General features: G+C 40.3%; 1 protein-coding gene across 4 annotated transcripts in view; it reads right to left on the reverse strand.

Moving 5' to 3' along the window:
- Nucleotides 1-23048, reverse strand: part of CABIN1 (calcineurin binding protein 1) — a 105390-nt gene that overhangs the window by 8372 nt on the left and 73970 nt on the right. For all 4 annotated transcript variants that reach the window (XM_058851593.1, XM_058851594.1, XM_058851590.1 and 1 more), the window contains exons 31-35: nt 21340-21503; nt 19259-19355; nt 17410-18045; nt 16880-16954; nt 7060-7351 (exon numbers count right to left, since the gene is read on the reverse strand). In XM_058851593.1, the coding sequence (XP_058707576.1) occupies nt 7060-7351; nt 16880-16954; nt 17410-18045; nt 19259-19355; nt 21340-21503 (1264 nt within the window). The remainder of the gene's footprint in view (nt 1-7059; nt 7352-16879; nt 16955-17409; nt 18046-19258; nt 19356-21339; nt 21504-23048) is intronic.

Below are 23048 nucleotides of genomic sequence, written 5' to 3' on the forward strand. Positions count from 1 at the left end.
GTATGAGGCATTAACATTAGTGTTATAAAACATTTTGTAAGGAGTTTCAAAAAATTCTTTAGTCATGCACCAAACCTCTTACATTACAACTGAAAGACAAGCCCAGAAAATGTGACTAGCACCTGGAAAAAAACATTTTCCAGTATCTAACAGAAGCAGTTTCAAGTATTACAGCACAGATATGTTAAAGAATATAGGCAAGACAGAGTGCATGCACAAAGCAACATTTCATTATAGGAAAGAAGAGGGAGCCGAGCTTTGAACTCCAGGACAAAATATTAACATCATTTCAAAAGAAAATACAAGGAGAAGTGAACAGACAACCTCAAGTTCTTAAATAAAGCACTTGCACCACTTGTCTTCATCCCTCTGAAAAATACCTTCCCCAGCAGTTCCCTGTGTCAAGACAAAAAAACCCTGATAATACATCAGTAGGATTTACCTGAAAAAATACATCAGTAGGATTTACCTGAAAAAATACATCAGTAGGATTTAGCTGATTTGTACTACCTTGCCTTCCAAGCACTTCAAAAGAGTAAGGATTGAATTCTGTGTGCCTCCAGACTGTAGGAACACTTCTCTTCCTAGTCCCAGGAACAACTGGTTTACTCTGCACTAGTGGCCACCCACAGCACACACAATTGTTCACACAACTCATTTACTGTACAAGGCACAGAATATTTTTTTCCAGCCAATGGAAACAGTCTGATCCTTTGCTCCCTGACATAGTGGAGGAAGTATCTTACCTCATTTCCAAGGAATAATACTAATGTGAAAACAATTAATTTTCTCTATTCCATCTGCCAGTGTATTGGGAATTAATACAGCTTTTTTCCCCACACAGCAGTTGCAAAGGCCATGGAAAGCCTGAATTTGAAGGAGCTCAGAGTTTCCTTATGAGCTGTGCTACTAAGTCAGCAGAAAGACTGCACTGGAGCACAGGCTGGCTCAGCTGAAGAGAGTTAAGGATGCTGAAACACAGAAACAACAGAGCCTTTAGCCACGAGGTACCACAGCACAGCAGGCAGTGAGGTTACCTAGCTCATCACAGGATGTGGCAGGTACACTTGGTGGCCTTGCTTTCTCTAAATTCATTCCAAATATCCTGCCGTGAAATTTACTTCTCAAAAGCACTGCCAAGTGCTTTTAGTGCACATAGCTGTAGAAAGAAGTATTTGACTTGAAATGCCAAATGCAGGAAATTACATTCAAAGCTGACACACAAAGTTGTATGCTAAAAATTAAGCATCAGAGTAATTCTGGAGGCGAAAAGCTGCAGAACACAAGTTCTATTGCCCCCTGAAATAAAAGAAATTCAAGCAGTCTGGTGAACAGAAGTTTGCAGTGCAATAGCACAGCACAGTGCTATATTTAGCACTAGGTCCTGAGCAGGGAGAGTGTACTGTACAATCCAATGAGACATACCCCAAAACTCTTCCTAATGCTGAGGTCAGCTGTCACAGAACATTAATGGGACTAAAATTTAAAACTGGGGTGGCTGCTTTCAAAGTGCTTCCTGGAAATAGTCCCTGGCCCATATTAACTCCCAGATCCCTCTAACAGCCATGCTGGGGCCAGCCTAACAGCAGAGACAGTGGAATTCCTGTGTCCAAAAACATTCCCTGCCACCACCAGCTGCCCTAGAGGTGCAGAAAACTGGAATGCACTCAGCTAAAGAAAAACCCTGAAGTTCAATCCTAACTTTCTCTTTTTTTTTTTTTTTTTTTAAACAAAACTTCAATTTAAAAAAGCAAACAGTGGTTCTAGATCAAAAAGACAACAGTTTGATACTCAACTACATGAACTGTCAAATGGCATTATCAAAACACAGCTAATTGATATTTGTTTAATATCTGATTCAGCAAGGACACATCATCTAGAGAGCATCACAGCACCACCTTTCTTTCCTTTGCCATCAATATTTCACCCTCCTTTGCCCTGACAGCCAGCTAAGCACAAGGAAATTAGCAAAAGCAGCTGGCAGAAAAATCTCTTAAGTGAATGTAATGACACCCCACAATTTTCTAAGTACTTTGTAAGCAACACAATACCTGTGCAGAGGACTTATAACGACATCTCTCTTCAGTCTGCTTTTGTGCAGGAATATATGCAAATTTTATGCTGCTGACAGCAATCTAAAACTAGTGAAACTGAACCATATTGTAACCATACAGCATTGCTACCATGTTCTTTTACAAAACTCTCAAAAAAAAAGGTGTTTCAGTAGTGCAAGACATCCACAGGGCAATGACTCTCCAGGATTTTCAGGGAGATCCAAGAGTGCACAGGGCTGCAGAGCCTCCTGGAGCCCAGAGCTGCCCTGAGTGCACCAAACCCTGGCTCCAAACCATCACCTACCTCACCAGACTCTGCCCCTGCCCTATTTGCTCTTACTGATCCAACACAGGGACATAAAAATTCTGACAGTTTTAATGTCAAAGGATTTTCTGCACTATGCTGGATTGAGTAAATAAAACTTAAGGAATCTGAAATGTAGATATCAGAAATAGCCATGAAGTGTAGTGAAAAATTCTTCTGGAATGAGCTTGTTTCGACAGGAGGAAAATCAGCATATTTGTACAAAGGGAAGAGGAAGAGCCATGGCTGACTGGTACTGTCTGAGCACTGCAAAAAGGAATTAAGGAGTCATTCACAAACAGGAAACCCCTGCTGACATTCAGCAGTCAAGTTGTTGTCGGAGTGCACCCATTGTGAAAAATAAAAAGCTTCAGGAAAAGCACGGATCAGACAAGGGGAAGTGAGAACACCACTGCCAAGGAGGCTGAAGCAGAGAGAGATCAGAGAGAGCCCATGCAGAGCTCACTGGAGGAAGCCTGGCTGCTCCCCACTGATGATTCCTCAGTCACCAACACGTGGGCAGGAGCTTCCAGCCCAGGACAGCACCAATGGACAGCACAAAGTGCTTAAAGAAACTTAAAAGCACTTAAAGAAGAGGTTTTAAAGCCTAGGAGAAATCCAGCCTTGGGAAGAGAGGAAGACAGCTGTCAAAAAGCAGAACAACACTGGAAACTGAGCAGAAAGTAGTGAAAGGGAGATGCACACACATGGCACAGGAAAACAGAGTAGAAGAACACATGCATTTAATGGGAAGCTCCATGCCAGGCAACTGCAATATGAAGGTAGCTCAAATGAAGCCACAGGTCCTTGGCCTGCCTGCCTTTTTCTATTTCTTTTTTTTTTGAGTCATCTGTTGAGAACAACTCTGTGCTCTACAGCATAATTTTAATTCTACAGAGTAAACAAGGTGAGACACTGACTGCAATTAAGAGGGTTGAATGTTACTACTTACAGTCACTTAAAAAGTACATGAAAATTGGAATTGAAATGCATAGTTAAAATAAGGCATGGCCAACAGGAACAGATACCTTTGTGTAATAAGAAAATTGTCAAAACACTGAACTACAGGCTCTTAAAATCTGTGTTTGTCTTTGGAAATTCATGACAAGCAAACTCAGGAGCCACTGAGATCAGTAATGAGGTTAAGCTCAACTTCACGATGGCAAAGTACAATCTCCATTATTTCACTCAGAAACAGGAATTGTGGATGTCCACTGATGCCTGGGTATCTAGAAACTACAAGGAATCCAGGTGGGCCCTTGTGCCATGCACAAGGTTTACATTCTCTGGAGTGATGCCTTAGGAAAACATTCAGTCTCCTCAGTCTTCTGAGAATCCCCCATCTACCTAAAGTCATGGATCAGCTGCTAAAATGAACTAAGTTGCAGATTTCTGCAAAAAGATGCTCCTTACACCTTAAATGTTCTCCTATGACTCCAGCACCCAGTTATCCTACAGGGTGAAATGTCACATTCCAACACTACTGAATGTTACTGAATTCTTAAGACTTCCCACTTCAAAACCCTCTTTAATTGCCTTTCAAGGATTCTGCAGTTGCCTTTACACACTTAAACAATTTAACTTCATTGCTCATCTTTCCATGAAACTGTCCTCACTTGTATTTATTTCTTATGCTTCTAAAACTCTCAAAGTCCTACAGATTGAATTGTATTTACACCTCTCCTTCCCTTCTTTTGCCCATTTCACAAACATCAGAAATTACAGCAGGAGATTCCCATGGCTTATGGAACACCACTTCCCTGCACAACACAAAGAAATGTCTTCCCTAGCTTTAAATTTCTAAGTTTGGACAGCTTTATCATGACCTTGCTTTCATATTAAACTGCTTAGGCCTTAAATGGACAAAAAATTAATAGTGGAGAGTCTTCTACTTGAATTTTATATTCCAACTTGGTAAATAGCTGCTTTTAAGCAAAACACAGAACTTTAAATAATTCCAGGTATAAAAACCTCCTCTTAGTATCAGAACTCAAATGTGAATATTTTCCTGTTCATTCCTCATAAAAATCATTATTGCAATAAGGACAGTGAAGAAGAAAATGTCAAGATTTTCCAGCAATTTAGAGCCATGTAATACTGGAACAGTGACAGGCTGGAGGGAGTTTACCCTAATTGTCCTATTTTAGCTTCCCCAGAGAAACGTTAGGCAGAGTTAGGAAGTCTAAGAGTCCCAAGTACATTTATACCCAAAAAGTAGGAAGATGTCTTGCTGAAACTGCCACCATCATCCCTGTGCTGCTGGACTCCACCACGCTGCATTCTGTGCCAGTTGGTCATGCACTAGACACAATCTCAGGAAAATATTTACATCAGAAATGAGTGGCATAGCATCAACAATGCTTGGGGAAGAAAAAAATCTTTTTCCTGGGTGAAATCAGAGAAAACAAGAGCAGTTAATCCTCTCTGATGTGTAATACTTCCACATGAATATGTAGGTACAGGTAGAGGTGATGAGACAAAAAACTTGAAAACAGTTTACTCTAAAAATGGGAGGAGTTTTTACCCAAACAGAACTAATGGAAGGCAAATGAAAAAGGGTTGTAACAGAATTATAAATAATTCTTTTTAGAGGAGGTGGATGCAAAGGTAGGAGAATTAAAAAGAAAAGAAGAAAGGACCCAGCAGTAATTGGTGTCTCTCTCAGCTAGAAAAATGACCTGTCAGGTAGGGCTGAGAGCCAGGTACAACACATGCATTCAGCACTGAGCTTTGGAGAGAGCCTCTTGATCTTCAGCTTCAGGGGTGTAATTCTGGCAGCTAACCCTTCCATCTCCCTCAACCAAGATGATGCATAGAAAACATCAAAGAAGAATGAACAATATCTAACTCTACAACCTTAACAAAGCCCAGAAAGTCAAAAGATTAAAATAAATGTTCCAATCACTGCGACGTGGCCTGGGGAATTGCAGAGGGGAAAGCACATCAGAAATGCTCCTGAGTTCTGCCTGAAAACCAGAAGAATGTGTGAGTTCTTCCCAGCATTGTCATCCCTACACCAGCCTCCTTAGGAAGCACATAACAGCTTCACACAGGATTCATTTTTTCCTCCCCTGTTGTCTAGGCACAAACCCAAATTACTCCCTGCTGAACAAGCCAGACAAGACATCTTATGACACCAGGCAACTCCATTCTTTTGCTTCCCAAGGACAGTAACAAATGTAATTTACACACAGACTAAGCCATCCCTTCCTCATCACTCCACTTTTCTCTTTTCCCTTCCTAAGACAATCTGTCCCTGGAATTGTGAAAAAGGAAAATTAGACAATACAACTGCTGATACTAGATGTTACATTTCAATTTTGTTCTGTACTCAGAGATTAGCAAATTGGGAAAACTTGAGAAATTTGCCAATTTCTCCCTAACTTGCTCTTCACTGCTGATGAATTCAGACCATGTGCATTCAAATACCAAGGCTGATTACATAAGGAAAGAAATGACATACCAAAGGCATAAAGACAAAAACGTTATCAAGTCACAATTCCAAACTAAGAAAACATCCTGTCTCACAAACCTGGACACTGTTTCCACTGTATCTTCATGCACCATGTTCCACAATACCTGTTCTGTACGTGCTTCATTCATAACTTTATCTGGGCTCCCATGACTTGTCTGAGGCATTTTGTGAGTAGTGCTGGGCCCAGGCTTGTGAACAGATGGAGTGAGCACAGGCAGCAGCAGATGCTTTTTCAGACAGTGTTTCTGCTAAAGTTGCAGCAAAGTACAGGCTATGGCAGGTGATCTGCCTCCTTAACATGCACAGTGTCCCACAAATATTCCCAACCACCTCTTTGGGCACCCAAGGCAAGGCTGAAATTGGGTCTAACCTTCCTTCACTCCCCAAAGTGGATCAGTATTGCCTGGCACAGAGATTTTTGGGCTGCTAATGAGCCAGCCTGCCATGACAGCAGTAAAGCAAATGACAGCATTCTCATTTAGTCTTTCCTCATCTAGAAAACTGCATAGGACCAATTACATAATACATTCATAAACGTATCACACAATCATGCTAGAGAATAAATAACATTTGTTTGGTTTCTTCAGTCCTTTCCTGTGCTCTAACCTGGCACATAACCACACCAGGGCTATAAATAACACATTCCAACACACAGGTCCCATTAGATGCTTCTTTTCTGAAATGTGAAATATAACAGTGATGATAAGCTAACTTTCTAGACCGTGTAGAATATTGCTCATCAGTATTATGTATCTCCACACTCACATATGCTGGCCAGTGAGAGCTGTGCAGCTAATTATATTAATCAAGCACTTCTAAGACAGATGTAGGCTGCTCACCAGTTTATTTTAATTGTAATCACTTCAAGATACCTTAAATCTTTTAAAATGTTAAAAGAACTGGATCCTCAACTCACTGAAGAAAAAAATAATTTTAATGCTGCTAGAGACTTCAATTCTCTAAAAGGGATGACTATTTTCAGGCTGCTGTTTCATGATTTCACATACAGGTTACATAGAGTGGTCACTCTTTTAGTCTATCCTATAAATTAAAGTTTGTATTGATTATGCAGGTGCACCTGCTTCAGGACCAAGACAAAAATCTGTGTAGCCTTTTGAGCGTGGTGAAGTGACCAGAAAACAGGCCAGAATCAGAACTCAGGCATTAACTCATCACATGGAAACTGCTTAGAGGAGGCCAGAATGTTCTCCCTGGCTGGGACTTACCACGAGCAACATCCCCCATGCCGGGGGCAGCCTCTGTGCTCTGGCTCCGGGGCTGCTCCGTGTCCCGCTGGGACTCCTGGGACGGCGGCACTGAGGATGCCGAGGAGGAGGAGGATGAAGAAGAAGAGGCTGGTTTGGATTTGGAATGCAGATCATTCAGTCTCAGGAGGTTTTCAGGAGTCACAGTGTCTGGATTCACTGGGGTGGGATGCAGCATGGCTGGTGCTACTGGGAAGAAGCTCTCTCTGTTGTCCTTCGTGTGCTTTGGGGTTGTGGGTGCTTCCCCTGTTGACTGCACAGAAAAAGGGGCAGCAGTGAGAAAATGTCACTAACTCTGTGCTACCTGCTTCAGTGAGTACTGCAAACAGCACATTTTATAGACAGCAAACACTCTCTTTAAAGTGAATATAATATAACAGTGACCCAATCACTATTCCAAAGAAATCTTTTCTCCTTTATGGATTATTTTTCTGTTCTTTATGGTCTATTTCCCAAACTAGCACTTGAACACTTATTCACATTTACAAAGTTTAATTTAACACATCCCTCACAACATAACATGCTTTCCTGAACTCTGTAATTAAGCATGAGTTACAATCTCCTGGAAACAGAAACATATTTCTTTCATTTAAAAATACGTTGACAAGTGCTTGACCTGAACAAACAGATCTGCAGCGCTTTAAGAGACTTTGCCAATTATCACAAGAAATAATTCTTAGTGAATGATGAGAGAAGAAATGGAGAAAATAGAAAAATGTATTCACTTGTGAAATAAGAGATCAGCACAACTCCAAATCATAAATTCCTGACAACTGCAGGACTGGGTAACACTGAGGTCCAGTTGAAAGAGGCTCAGGAGGATCTGCTGCCTGTGCACAAGTGAGAGAGGCACAAGAGCAATGCTCTTCTCCAAAGCCAGTGCTAAAAATTTAATGCACTGCCATTTGTTATATAGACAGAAGGTAGAAGTGGGACATAAATTCACCAAAGAAGGGAATAAAAGTACCCATAAAACAAGTATCTTCTCTATAATTCTTATCAGTAATCAAATAAAGTGTTCTTGCTTGTGAGGCCACAGAAAGCATTTATTTTACACTCTTTACAGTCTTCATTTAATGAAGATTTATTGGACTGTAAAAGATTCAGTTAGATAGAATTCTCAGATGTTTAATTGTTTGTCTTATACCTCTACCAAGAAAAAAAAACCCTCATTTTAACCATGGTGATAAGAGTATGAAGGTCTGAAACAGAAACAGGGTTCAGCTGTCAAATGCAAAATCAAATTGGACCCTAATGTCCTAGATGACCAAAGATTCATTACAAAGCCAGACAAGTCAGTAGAATTTCACTGAGAGAACAGAGGAACTTTCAGGGGGAGAGAATGCATACTTAAAATTCAAAGGTAGAGAGCACACAAGTACATTTTAAAAAAAATAATTGGCAGAATGTATTTTTGAAGTTCCTGAACTTGATTAATCAATCTCTAAAAAGCATACAATTAAAACCTGCCAGATTCTATGTGTACACAAAAAAAAAAATAAAATAAATAAATACAGCAGCTATATTCACAACAATTACCACATTGGATCAAAAAACAGTTCTATTCTGCCTCTGAAAGCAGATCCAAAACTAAAGGTCTGAACACACAAATGGGATCACACAAACCTGAGGGAGATAAAACCACAAGTGAGATCACTTGAGGAAATGTTTTCAGCTGTGATTTAAAGGGAAAGCCCTTCACACCCATGCACTTCATTAACTTGCATAATAGATGATGTAGAACCTGACATTTCTGTGCTTCTGTTGTATCCAAATTTTTTTCTCCCAGAGAAACACATGAAGGTACTACTGAGGTAGCTCTAAGTTAAAAAAGGATCTGCACCTCAAACTGCATTTCTACAAAAATGCACAGCTCTTTGCAGAGCCAGAAAGAGGACATTTGGAAAGTAACTCAGCAGTATTTGGATGGTATTCAGACAAAAATTATTAGAGAGAGTGCAACCCCATGGAATAATTGCTGCTGGAAGGGACCTCTGGAGGTCTCCAGCTCGAAGCAGAGCTGAATTCCCAGTTCCATCAGCTCACTGGGGCCCAGGGCCAGTCCAAACACTGCCAAGGAAGGAGATTCAACAGCCCCTCCAGGCCCCTTTCTAGTGTTTTACCACCTTCCCAGTGAACATTTGTTTCCAATCACTTCATCCAAATTTCTCTTGCTGCAACTTTAGATGCTGCCTCTTGTCCAGTTCCTTCCTTTCTGCTCAAGACCACAATCCCATAACCTTATCCTCCATTATTCTTCTCCTCACCAGGATGAAGCATCCCAGCTCTTTTTCCAGAGAATTGAAACATTTTATTTACAAAAAAGAATAAAGCTGAAACTAACATGATGTTTCTGACTCAGGAAAACCATGACCAAAAATTCTAATGTGTAATCAAAAAGTGCAGCCTTACACAAAAGAAAGCAACACAAAGATTATTGTGTTTATACTTAAAGGGAACTTTCCAGATGTGACCTGGGGAAGAGTTGTCTCAGGCTGCTGTAAACAGACAGGTTCTTTTCAACCCAATGAAACAGAGGCTTTGGGAGGAAAAATAAAAAAAAAATCACACTGACTTTGTTTTCTCAAAAGAGGGGGTGGGGGTGGAAGAAAAAGGAGAAAGCTTTCTTTAAAATCAGAGCCAAGCATTAAAAAAACCATTGTTGGCTACTGTGTGCTCACCACCTCACAGAGCATTAAGAAAAGGGATCTAAACCTGCTTTGTGTGTTTTTACTGCACTCACAAACTGAAGACCATCCAGAAGCACAAAGCTAAAATGAGCACCACAGCGAGGCACACGTTCTTGAAAAGATTTTGGGTTTAATGCAGGGGCAAGAATTCCAGCACCTCTGATCTGTTAAGTGATGCTATTCCCAAAAGGCAGCTCAGGGAGTGCCATGAACTGCACTGCTCAGGACTGATGGGGCCACATTTCATCATCCTGCAGATCTCCAGGAAAACAGCACCTCATAACACCCAGCTGAGAAATAAACCCAGAAAAACCCACTACAGCAAGTCCTGGATTTACCAGAAGCCTTTTATGTCCATCTAGCTCTACTGCTAAACCAACAGGAAGGGATAAGAAAGCTTGTTTTCCATAGGCAGACAGTAGAAACTGAGAGGCAGTGACAAACCTGTAGCACTGTTTTATGTGGTTTCTCATCAGAAGATTATTTTTTAGTTTTTACTTTGCTGTGGTACTAAGCCAAAACTCAGTTCTGACTCAGTCAGAACTTTTCCTTTTTCCCTCTCCAATCCACCTCAGCAGGCTCAGTGTCTCTGTTACCACCACTATTACAAAGTGGTTTTAGTCATCAAGAAGAAACTAATATTTTCTTACATTTAATGTTACTTACAGAACATGTGAATATAACTGAATTAAGATAAAAACTCTTTTATCTGACTTCTTCCTGTCTTTCATTTTAATTACAGGTTCCTCTGGTCAAGACTGGACTTCTTTCTAGATTTTTTTAAAAAACCATGAGGTACTGAAGGGTATGCAGTACTACTTTTGCATTGATTAGTGTATCAAAGTGGATAGAAAGAATATTTAAGGCTTATTATTAATATCCAAATGAGGTGTCATGGATGATCCACTGGCTCAATAAAGAGCCCACTGACTTATTTCTCTCCTTTAAAAGACTTAGCAAAAACTGCTTTTCATTTTGAAGAATGTATAAAGCTGAAATTTAAATGAATAATTAGGATGGATGTCTGTGTGAATTGTGGCTGTTTCTGACTTAGGTTACAAAAACAGTCTCTATTTGTTATAGCCTTGACTATTTCAGCATATTCCTCAAAGAGTTCATTCAGAGTGATGGACAAACCCTTCCCATGTTGAAAGCTGATGTAAAAACAAGTAAGGAAAATGCTGGAAATCCAGCACTGGGACAGCCTTCCACCAATAAAATTAACAGCAAAAGTGCAGAATTTTTTCACAGATGTTACTGGAAAAAATAGCTCCCTACAGTTCCCAGTGAGGCACTTCAGCAGCAGCTAAAAGAAATCCATCATTAAGATAAAACATGAGAAAATTTTTTACTTTGTAGCCTGTGAAGTCATAAACCAGAGAACCTGACCAAGGGTTTATTTTTACCATACTGTTTTTTCAAAACACATTTTGTAAAACAGAGAAATCCTACAGCAACTTTTCCTCTCCTGCTTTTGGGAGGGCTCAGTGCTCTGTGGCTCTGGGAAAAATTAACAAGCAAATGTTCCAAAGAAAGGGAAAGTGAGAGTTTTCCCAACAAAAGTTTCCTAATGAAAGATGCTGGAACTGCAACTGTTACATAACATTTTCTTGTGGTATTTTTTTATTTTTTTCCCCAATTACTCCCATGCCTGAGTTTAGCACTCTAGTGGGACTGAAGTCAGAGCCAACCTCTCACAAAGGTGCATTTTTTCAGGACACCAGCACATCCTCACACAGCCTGGAAGCTGTCACACAAACTGCTGAACACTATGCTCCACAGTATCACCACTCCAATTCCAGCTCAATATTGTGCTTTAAATAAATAATGCCTAGCCTTTCTTTTTTTCCCCCCTCACCCTCAAACTCTCTACAGCAGCATTTGAAAGAAATCTCATTTGGAAGTTTTCCTCTAGGTGCTTCAGAAATACCAGCAATATCCATGATCAAGATTCTGAAGAACCTTGTATTTCACCAAGACCACTTTATATATTGAAAATAACAAAGGTTTACACACAGAAGATTGAACTCTAGCCTAACTAAATCCCCCATTAACACAAATACATGCAGGGGCTTAATGTCCTGCTCTACACAAGCAACCACATTGCAGCAACGCTTCCATACACAAAAACATCATTACTGGACCAAGAGGGACCAGGTAGCAGGATGAAAAACATTAATATACAAAGTAAAAGATAAAAAGTGTCTTTTCTTTCCTTCATGTTCACTTAATGATTGCTTTCTGCAGGAGACAGAAGGAGGAGAGCTGTTAATTATATCAAGAATACACCTCCAGGATAGAGTGAGAGGGGGATGCCATGGCAACTGGCAAATGCAACAGTGAACAAAATGGTCACCCTTTGGTAGGAGACCATGAAAGAGCTCGTCCTTTTGTCCCCCCCCTCCCCATCCCCACCTCCTCCTTCCCCCTCCTTTCTTGTCATCTTTGCTGCATTAATAAAGCATACAGACAACTCAGGAAAAACAACTTTTTCTGTAAGCAGTCTCTGACGTCTTGATGTGCAGGAAGAAAAGATGAAAATTAGCAGCATGTGGGTGGAACAAAAAGGGGGAGAAAACACATGAGGTAGAAGATGATTATTTTCTAATTATTTAATATTCTCCTAATCTCCTCCCATTCCCAGCAAAGTGCCTTTACAGAAGGCTTTTAGCTGTTTCCTGAAGAGAACAGCTTGGTGGTTTGTTGCTTTGTGGGGGTTTTTTAATGTGAGAATTCGAGAAGAAAACGCTCTAGACACCCAAGGCAGTTCAAACAAGTCACTCTCAAGTTTTCTACTTGAAGAAAAATGCCTGAGAGCCCATGTCACTGCAGTGCTGACTGCATTCCACAGCAGAAGGGAAAAGATCCATGGGAGTGCCCTCTAGCTTCACTCACAGCAGAAAATGTTTTCCCATTCCAAGTGAAGTATCACATTCACTTAAGGTCCACCACAGGGGCTGGACCATCACCAGACCCACGCTCCAGAGTCAATCTCAGCTTCTTGTGTGTGGTTTCAGCACAGCCCTCAGAGATCAAACCCACCAATGATCCCCTAAAATTCTTCAGGACGAGGTTGTGGATTCAGATCACTCATCACCAGTCCTGGGAAGAGGCAAACACCGGTGGAAGGAGAAAACAGGAGCCCATTTACCTGTTCTGGAGCTACAGAAGGGCAGGAAAAGCACTAAACCAGCACCTTCCATCAGGAACTACAACTTTCATATTACAGCAGCAGCAAAACTTCATAAAACTGGGGATCACCCTGGCAGCCTGCCAGGAGCCTGAAAGGCACATTTGCATAACCTGATTGTGTTTATAATAAAATTCATTGTTTTGATTCTGGTGGTAGCTTCATTGAAGCAGCAGTTTTAATCAGAGCTGACACTGAAATCTGCTGATGTGTTTTGACTGTAGGTTCAGACAGGGAAATGGGGAAAGCACCTGGAGTTTGGCATCAGCCAGGGGAGAAGGTGGCCATGGTGTGTTCCTGTGCAGAAGGTGAAGGGGAAGATTTGGGCAGTCAGAACCAAGCAGGGAGAGCTCGAGACCTGGCAGATGGAGCAGGAAAGAGCAGCTGAAAATTTCCTTTCTCTCCCTGACACTTCAGGGATGGAGTTGGTCCCAGAGCAAGGATTTTTTGGCTAAAGCAGCAGTGAGTCTTAAATAACTCAGCAATGTTGAAATAGCCCCTTCTCATGACATTTGGATGATATACTATATCTTGAAGAGCCAATAGAAATTTCAGCTCCTACAACACTACCCCTTACCAGGGCTTTCTACACAGAGTCCCACATTCTCAGGGGTCAAAACACAGGACCAGAGACTCAGTGGCATTTTGGAACTTTGCCTCTGAACACTCTCGTATTTTTAGAGATGTTAAAGCCAGCCCTGAGTACAATGTTGATTTTTACAATTTTTTTTAGCTATCTGTTTTATATAAATTCAGTTCTCAGGATTAGTGATACATTAGATCCCAACACACAACCACAGAGTTTTAACTGCCATGACTTTTAACACTGGTGAAAGGTGTACTTTTAGTATTAAGGAATTTAATATTAAGTCCACAGTAATAAAAATACCTTTTCAGATTGCAGGAAAAAAGAAGACAGATGGGTTCTTAAACAGAAGTATCTCCACATGCATTTACAGAATATTCTGTGCAATACAATGCTTCATCTTAGCTTGTACTGCAGTAACTTTCCCATGTCAGTATGTCCTTAGCAGCATAAAATGAAGAATTTAAGAGCAATTTTAGGCAGTCAATGGAAAAGCTTATTAGGAATTCTCTAATTATCTTGAATACTTGTAACTGCTTTCTGCCAACATCTCCCCTCCTTGGTCCTCAGGTCCACATATTTAAGTACAATGCTACTACAAAATCAAACTAGTCTGCCTCAATCTTTCATTCTCCCTCAACAAGGCCTCCTTCATATTCCATTTCCAGGGACCATTAATTTCATATGAAAATCACAGTTGGCAAGACTAAAAATATAACTCAGAGCAATAGATGGCTGCTTTCAGGATCTCTGCAAATCTTTTAGATAACAGTCTCAGACAGAAAAATCAAAGAACAAGAAACCTTCAAAATGTTGCTTGATCAGAAAGTCAATTAATCTCCAGTATAACTTGAGTTACTTGACTGCTAATGACCCAGCAGCCACCACTGGATTCCAGCCCATTTCATAGGTGTATATCAGAAGTCTTATTCACACTTAAGAATTGAAAGAGAAAAGGACAAAAAGTGGAGGAATTACTTTTGGCCACACCTTTCTCCACAACAGCATTAATATCAGCACTTAAAAAATGTAACATCACCACTCTGTAAATTGTGAGTCAAAATGTGAAGTTGATGAATATATCACTAAAAAAAAGTATTAGCACTGAATACTGAAAGAAACATCCCAGAAACTTACACAGAACAGAACTTTTTATCAATTACTGGAACCTCCCAATGGAAAACACTCCAATTTCTCCACTGGAACTTATCATGGCAAGGCTTTGTACCACTTTTCTGCCTTCTTCAAAGCTGGAAGCCAACCTTTCTCAGCCACTTCCCATGTTTTTAGCTGACTTTATAAGTGATGTGCCTCTCATTGGCTCGAAACAAGTTAGCATCACTCATAAATAGGACTTCTGAAACCAAGTCAAAGGGTCACAGCATTGCCAAGCTATTAGAAAGATTAGATCTCCTCACAGAAATGTAAGCATCCACTTGGTCCAGTTCCACTTACTGACTGCTCTATTGTTTCCTGCTTGTGCCTGGAGAGGCAGAGAAGGAGATTTTAACATTGTTGTTAAATATTTAGGTTAGAAACTCTGACTGGTCTGGGAGAAAGTTGAAAAGCCAGAATTTAAGTAATGCCTAATTTTAGTAGCAAATGAAAACTTTCATAAAAAAGCCACATAATGCCTGGAACTTAAAAATACAACAGCCAGCTGAGAAAGACATAGATCAAGGTGGATTTTGTGCTTTTTTTTTTTGTTTTTTACTGTCAATTTCTTGGGTTAAGTGACTGAAGAACCACAGGCCCTGCAAACCCACTCAAACTATCCAGGAACAAAGCATTTTCCCCCGGCTGCGGCAGCTCTATAGATGACATCATTTGCTTACAGAAGGCAAATACTTGCCAATTTTAAATAAAACAGGATTCAGTCTGCTGAAAACAGACAGATGTCTACAAGAGTGGCTATTCCTGTGTCTCCACACTAATTCACAGTGCTGTACGAGCAGCTTCACACAGCTTGCAAGATCCTGCTAGAAGCAGATGAAAATGAGACTGCAGGATGTAATAACCTCGTTAGCTGGGACTGCTTCCTAAAAGGGAAAGCTTCCAAGTGCAGCATGTTAAGGGGTATGTTTAATTTCAAGTGATTTAACAGGAAATCTTATTGCTTCCAGTGCTGTTAAATACTAGCTCACCTATTGTGTCTGCTCTCAAGATTAGTTTCTGTGCAGGTTTTTCACCATTCTCATGTTTTGTCACATGTTTGAGTAACTGGTGACTGTGCTGGAAGAACTGGAATAGCAATGACATTCCCAGAACCTTCAAGAAAGCCCAGCAAGGAATTGGGTTGATACAAGAGAATTTGGTGAGTGGTTTTTAAAAAGGTGAACGCAGCCAAAAAAAGAACAGTAATATTACTTTTTAAAGACACTTTCTAGCAAATTCTTTTTATTTTAAAGACATAAATCACAGTGTGATGACGTCTATTTTTCCCCCAAAATAAACTGAAAAGTACTTACCATGCTGAGCTAACATTTATTTATTAAAAAAATTTAAAACCTGAAATACCAGACTACAGGCAAGTCAACACTTCTACTAAATACCTCCCTTGACATTTTTGCTCATTTCTGTAGTTCAATGGAACAATGTTACTGACTTCCTGAGGGGCACAAATTGGAGAAAGTTATTTCCAGGAAAACCTAATAAAGGAAAAAAACACCTACCTTTCCTCTTACATCCTCTCCTATTACTCTGCTAAGAGATGCACTATACAAAATCCCATTTTAACTGAACAAGAATTATGGAAAATATAAACCTAGTCATTCATCCAGTTTTCTCCTTGGCTTTAAGGACTGATAAATAATGATCCCTTTAAAGCTCTTGCAATTGTTTGCTGGGTAAACCCAGAAACTACGAGCTAAAAACAAACTGAGTAACAGTTTATATTTAATAGAATTAAAGAAAAGCTATCTGGTATCTCTGCAGCAGAGTGCAATGCCAGCAAGGCAAGAGCTGATGAGGCTGGAGCCCTTAGGGAGCAGAGAGAAGTAATTACCATCCATGAAATGCTGGGCTAAGATGTGGACATTAGGAAAACTGTAGTATGCCATAAATATTTCAATTTGAAGATCGTCTGGGGTTTCCCCAACAGCTTTTGGGCATGAAAAGTGTCCTGCAAGCCTGACATAAACAGCACTGACCCTAATAAAGGGGATGATCTTCCTACTAATGTAGCAGAAGTTATCTTAGATGACACCAATCCAAGGAAAAGTAGGTATTTCTAGGTGCTGCAGACACTGAGCAGCAGATTTGCCTGTACAGACTCATAAAAGCTTGTTAGCAGCACTCAAAGGCTCCAGAGCTTACCTGTTTCTGTGCTGATGCTCCCATATGCACCTGGCAAAACTTGACTGCCTGTTCAAGTGCTGCTTCTTCATCCACCTGAACACAGAATCACAACTAATGAAGCCATAATTACTTAGGTCATCTATAAATCTAATTAAATTGAGACGAAATGGGGATGTAGAGCATGGAAGCAAGGGGGAGAAGCAGCTGTTCTACAGCAAAATGCTGACCCCAAGTTATTCAGGAGCACATATCCACAGATAAATACTCAGCTGTCTCAATTCAAACTAACATTTAGCTGAACAAACACCACTTAAGTGGTACTACAGCTCTTAACTCATTTCAGAAATTTAGTTTCAAAACCTGGAGGGTCCTACTCCCTATCCCCAGCAATGGCCTCATCAAGAGAATGGTTCCTTGGGAGGTGTTTATCTCCCCAGGCTTTAAACAGATATAGGGTTAATTTCATACTGCCTGGTTTAGCAATTCCTGTTAGATCCTAAAACCACATCTGAGGCCACATAGAGCAATGACAACTAAACACACAATACCTGTTTAATCAGCATGTATGTTTCAGACATGATCTTCTCAATTTTGCCCAGGTCATAGGCCATAACCTTCTGACCTTGCTGCCAGACTCGATAAGCATCGAGCAGAAGTGTTTTTCCAGATTCCACATCCTCAAGTAATTTCCTCTTCCTGCTTGACCTCTGGACAGGTTCTTCTGTAGGTACTGCTTGAACTGCTCCTTTGGCTGCCTGCTGCTGGTGTTTTGAGCTGATGCTGAGCTCTTCCAAGGAAAGCTCTGGAGTCCGGCTCTCTGGAGCTCTCGCGTTCCTGCCAGACTGCAGACGCTCTGGCTCGCTGCGTTTACAGGAAGAATCAATTTTTTCAGGGTCATTGGAATAGCCATCAAGATCCATAGGTTCAACTGAACCAGGGCCAGGAAGCTCTTTAATCTCCTTGTCATTCCTGTCCTCTGGTTCTAATATGTCCATAGCATTGGGAATTTGTCCCTGGGTCACTTCCTTCACTCCATTTTCAGCACTGTGTACTGCTCCATCTGATAAAACTGGCTTTTTGGGAAGGACATCCTTCCCCTCTTCAGCACCAGTTTTATTGGAGACGTCTGTTGTCATCCTTCCTGAAGCAAGGCTAGAAGACTTGGAACCCTGATCTTCTGAAACCTTAATAAAAGAAATCATTCTTCTCTGTAATCATTGAAATCAGAAAGCATTGGAGCACAGCTGTGACTATCATGAATACTGACAAGTATCTTTCATTACTGCTTCTGCTGAAGAAAATGCATTTATTTTATGTTCATTCTTTTTTGTTCCTCAATATTAATTAATCCAGGCCACAAATCTTACAATTGGGAGTATTTTAGTAAGTGAAAACACCGCAGGGAAGTGTCAACAGCTCAGGCTGACCTGAAGCCACAATGTTTATTTTCCCTCACTGCTTCAGTCCACACTTAAGGAATCCAACTAAATGAAATCCAAGGTTTAATTGCACAAATTTTTCTTCTAACATATTGAAATCAAAACCCAACCTGTTTCTTTTGGCAGCTGCAGATCAAGCTCAAGTTTAAGAATCTTTCCTTTCATTGTTCTTACGTAACCTTCTTGCTAATAGATCAAGAAGTAGGCAAAACCCTGCTACAGTATTTTACTTTCTGTACTGTGGTGATGTTCCAAAGGTAGAAAATCACAATACATCATCTCTTCTTTTAAAAATTGATCATGATACAAGTCTTACATCCAATGAACAAACTATTTCATATACAGAGTTCCAATGTTCTTGACAAAGTTTTCATTTAATTTGTTAAACCTATAGTCTGTTAACTTAGAAAATCCTCAGGAACGAGTTCTTCCTTGAATGTATTAACCAAGTAAAGCCCCAATATCCAGATCCCTTAACCTGGAAACTGATTAGTTCCTGTATGGCTTTTACAAACTGAATCTAGATTACAATTATATGTAATAGTAAGTGTGGTGCTGTCAAGGACTAGCAGTGGCAAGTGTCCAGGCATGTAACACCAAGCTGGGCTTGTTTAGCAAGAGGAATCTTAGCTCATTTTAAAAGGAAATTTCCTATGGAACCCACATGAAAATGGAGCTCTTGTACACAACATGTATCTACCATTATTTGAAGTTTCAGGGACAGTCAAGCCAAACTTACTCATTTTCAAAAACAGTACTTGTTACTAAATTTCAAACTAAAAAAACCAAAACAACAATGCTGGAAGGAATTTTTCTGTGTAGTGGCATATAAACAAAAAGTATTTGAAATAAGTGCTTATAAATGCAGCCCTTCAGTCTCAGGAGCTCTAAATGAGTGAACAGAACATTGGAAAACCTAATTACTAAGTTCCAGGCATGAAGTGCACTGCTGCCTCACCTGTGTGAGATCGTTGAGAGTGTCCTCCAGCACCTTCACTGTGAGCACAAAGGCTTGCTGGGCCAGAACCTGGCGATCTGCATCACGCAGGTACTTCCTGTGCCACAGCAAGAGAGCAGAAATGAAGTTAGCTGCCAAAAGCTTACAGCACTCTAAAAGCCAGAGCCAGAACATTGAGAGAAAAACAAGCAAAGCCAACACAATAACATTCAAACATAAGAAACGAACAAAATATCTACAGGTGCATACTGAAATAAAACAATATTGGGATATAACACTTGAGCTGTTTCCCTCCACTTCTCTGCACAAGCATCAGAGATGACACAAATGAGGCAGAGACAGACTCAAAGCTCTGTCTACAAACAGAGGGAAGGGGAGAAATGGGAAGACACCAAGCAACCAAACCCAGAGCAAAGCAGGCAACCAGATTTACACTTTTTTTGTATCAAGCCTTCTGTGCCCCTCAAATACCAGCTTTTTATTCAATCTTTTTTGAAAAAGGGTATTATAGTTACACAATGCTATGTTGAACTCTCAGGTGATTTTCATGTTCTGGATAAAGTGTGCATGTGAGATTAAGGACATCAGCAAATCCTCTCTCTTTGATCATATCAATTGCCTTTGAACACAGGATTTTTAGAGCTAAAACATGGGTGTGCTACTACCTTTTTTCCTAGTTAGTAGTACAAAAAAATAATTTTGTATGTGTAAAACATTCACTCTATGGCTTCATTTAATCTACCAGAGCACTGTAATTTCAGGTTATTTGGACACAATGTTTTAGTCTGCTTTCAAGCAAAACACTTCCAGCTGTCAATCCCACCTAATCAAGTTTACTGGAAAACTTAATTTCTATTTCAGAATTAGCTGGAGAGGCCTAGAAATCAACTCTGAAGGGTACTATTTCAGTCAAAAGGCCAACATTTTAAATACACGTATCTCCTCTCTATGATTTTAGGTTAAATTGGTAATTCTGTTATCTTTTGTCTGAAAAGCAAACCATAAACATTTGACTCCTCATTAGTTCAGTAACAGTTCAAACATCCCTATTTTTAAAAATAGGATTGTTCCAAGCATATACCAGACACACCCAGAAAATGTGCATTTCCAAGTTCCTCTAACAATTGCAGCTCCATGTACCATGGCTGGCACTGGCTGAACCAACATGTCAAATTACTCGTTTTTTGGAATTCAGTCTAGACTTACAAATAGCATAATATTTTTAGTACAGCTATGGGTTTGCTTAGGACAGAATTGAAACCTTCTATGGTCCAGTCCTCCTGATATGTTAAAAGTCAAAGTATTTTTGGCTTTGAGTTTGCTGAACAAGTGGTGACATATTCCCAGACACACTACAATCCATGCAAATTCACATGCACTCATACTCAAAAACACACCAAGAAACCTTCAATGCCTCCAACCTATTGCCATCAATCATTCAAGTTTCATTTCTTAAGCATTTGCCAGAGACCAATTTCAATATATCCCACAGGACAACCTACTAAAATTTTACCTCAGTTGCTTCAATGTTTTCCTTGGATGCCTATTTTGGTCTTCCCATTGATACGGGTCCATATATAGCTCACACTAATAGCGTCTTTTTTTTCTTAAATAAGGTTAATGCAATTAAAATTAGATCACCCCTGAACAGGATAAGCTTTTTAAATAGCATCAGCTGCCAAGAGGCACATAAGCATTGTTCAGGCCATCAAGGATTACAGGAAGGCAGGATGCTGGGCCATGACCTCCCGCGCCGCACTCGGCTCTTACGCAAGAGCGAGCAGAGGGTGCCCAAGCCACGGAGCTCTGTTCCTCCAGAGAATCCCTCCACGTGACACACCACCTCTGAAAGCACCTCTCTGGCTGCTCTGAGTTTCAGCAGAAATGCAGAGAAACTCTAGGCTACATTATAGAATCGTAATCATGAGAAAAATTAACCATCATTCCACTATACTCCCAGGGGAATCTGTCTAAAGACTTTTTTTCCTAAACAAAGAACAGCTTTAAATAAAACAGTCATACAGTGAACAAAATACACTCAAAGCTTTACAAAGTAATGGCTTCAAATCAATCTGTCGTACTTTCCCTGATCAGGGGTCCTCTGCAGCATAGATGAGACTTTGAGCAAGGTGTTGTAATCCTTCAGCTGTGCCAGCACGTTCAGCAGCAGCACGATGGAGCGGTTCATATGAGACGCAAAACTGCCCGGGCGGTCGATCTCATCCACGGGGATGCGCCAGATTCCCTGCAGAGAAAGGAAAAGGGGAAACCTTTAGAGAGGGATCCAGCTGAAAAGGACAGAATTGTGAAAATATGGGTCAGATTCTGCAGATTTCACTGAGGGTCAGGGGGATAATGGACAGACAAAAGCTGTGGTCCCCCAGACAGTGAGGGATGGATTTAGACCTGGATTTGAAGTCAACTGATTCCTGCCAGTAGCAAAAGAGGAAGGCTCACAGAAGCCACAGAACACCTTTGAAATGTGCTTCTGAACTGTTCCAAGAAAAAGCAAGCAAAGCCTGAATTATACTGTGCATTTTCCTTCAATGCCAATGAACATGCCTTAAGTCAAAGCTCAACTACCATAAAAAATAAGGAGTAATTTAAAGTAAGTTTTCCCAGCCTGAAAGTTGTTAACACATAGTCACAGCAAGTTTCTATCTTCAAATCATCTGTTACTAAACACCTTAGGAACTTGGTTAGTGCCTTGATATCATCAGTGTTCACTATGGACTAACCAGTTCAATAGGAAGAATCAGATTCCTCAGCAGAATCCATTTTCCAGTGGCAGATTCAAATACTTGGCCATACATCCCAATCCTTCTAATTAAATTTCTGGGACATGGGAATCTTCAGGGAGCAAGGCTGGAGACTGATAGCAAATCTAATTTAATTAGTGTTAGTCAGCTCAGATTTTGCCATGTCTAATACATCTAACGAGATTGTTTTTAGGTGTTTATTGTGGATGCTGTCAGCACCCTAGTCAACCACACCTGAAAAAATGAACTGCACACATTACCATGCTTGCATGTTAGGACTTATATATTATGATCATTCAAAAAAACTGCTGCTGCATCAGTGGAAACTCTTCCCTCATGCTTTACTTGGTTCTGAAGCTTTTCCTGCAGTAGCTTTCTAAGCTGAAAATCCTCTGATCATGTAAAACGATTTTGTGACAAGGCAGGAAACAACAGCCTCATTGATAGGAGTACCTGACTGAGAAAGAGTTTGGCTTTCCAAACCTGTTCAGAGAGCAGGATATACAAATATTTACTCCTTTATCTTTGTTTAAAGGTCTTGCTTCGATTTGTTTAGCTTTACCTTCAGTCTGATCAAAACTCTTCAGAACTTAATACAAAGTGGAAGCAAAGAAAATGATTACTGCAATCATAAATGACATTTGACCAGAAAAGCAGATCCATAACCCTCTGTGTAAAATGGATCCTTCCCTTTCATGTCTGCAGAAAATCTCTAGTTCCACTCTGTATAGCAACTTAGGAAAAAACAACACAGAAATATCAGTGGCTTAATATCGGTGTTTTTACATGGAAAACAGTGACTTCAACTAGATATAATGTACAGACTAATCTGCCAAATTTTCTTGCTCTTGCCTTTTCCTCATGCTCTCTACTCTGACTGGTAATGATCACAATAGAGCTGTTTTTCCTCTTTGCTCCCTGAAGCTTCATTTCAAACTCTTTCTTGTAGCTCCCCTTTTCCAGAATGTACCTAAAGCTGTAGCATGGCCAAGCCCCAGGCACAGCCAATGTCCACCAACACCTCCCGTGGC

This window comes from Poecile atricapillus, chromosome 16 (assembly GCF_030490865.1).
Source record: "Poecile atricapillus isolate bPoeAtr1 chromosome 16, bPoeAtr1.hap1, whole genome shotgun sequence".
NCBI lineage: Eukaryota > Metazoa > Chordata > Aves > Passeriformes > Paridae > Poecile > Poecile atricapillus.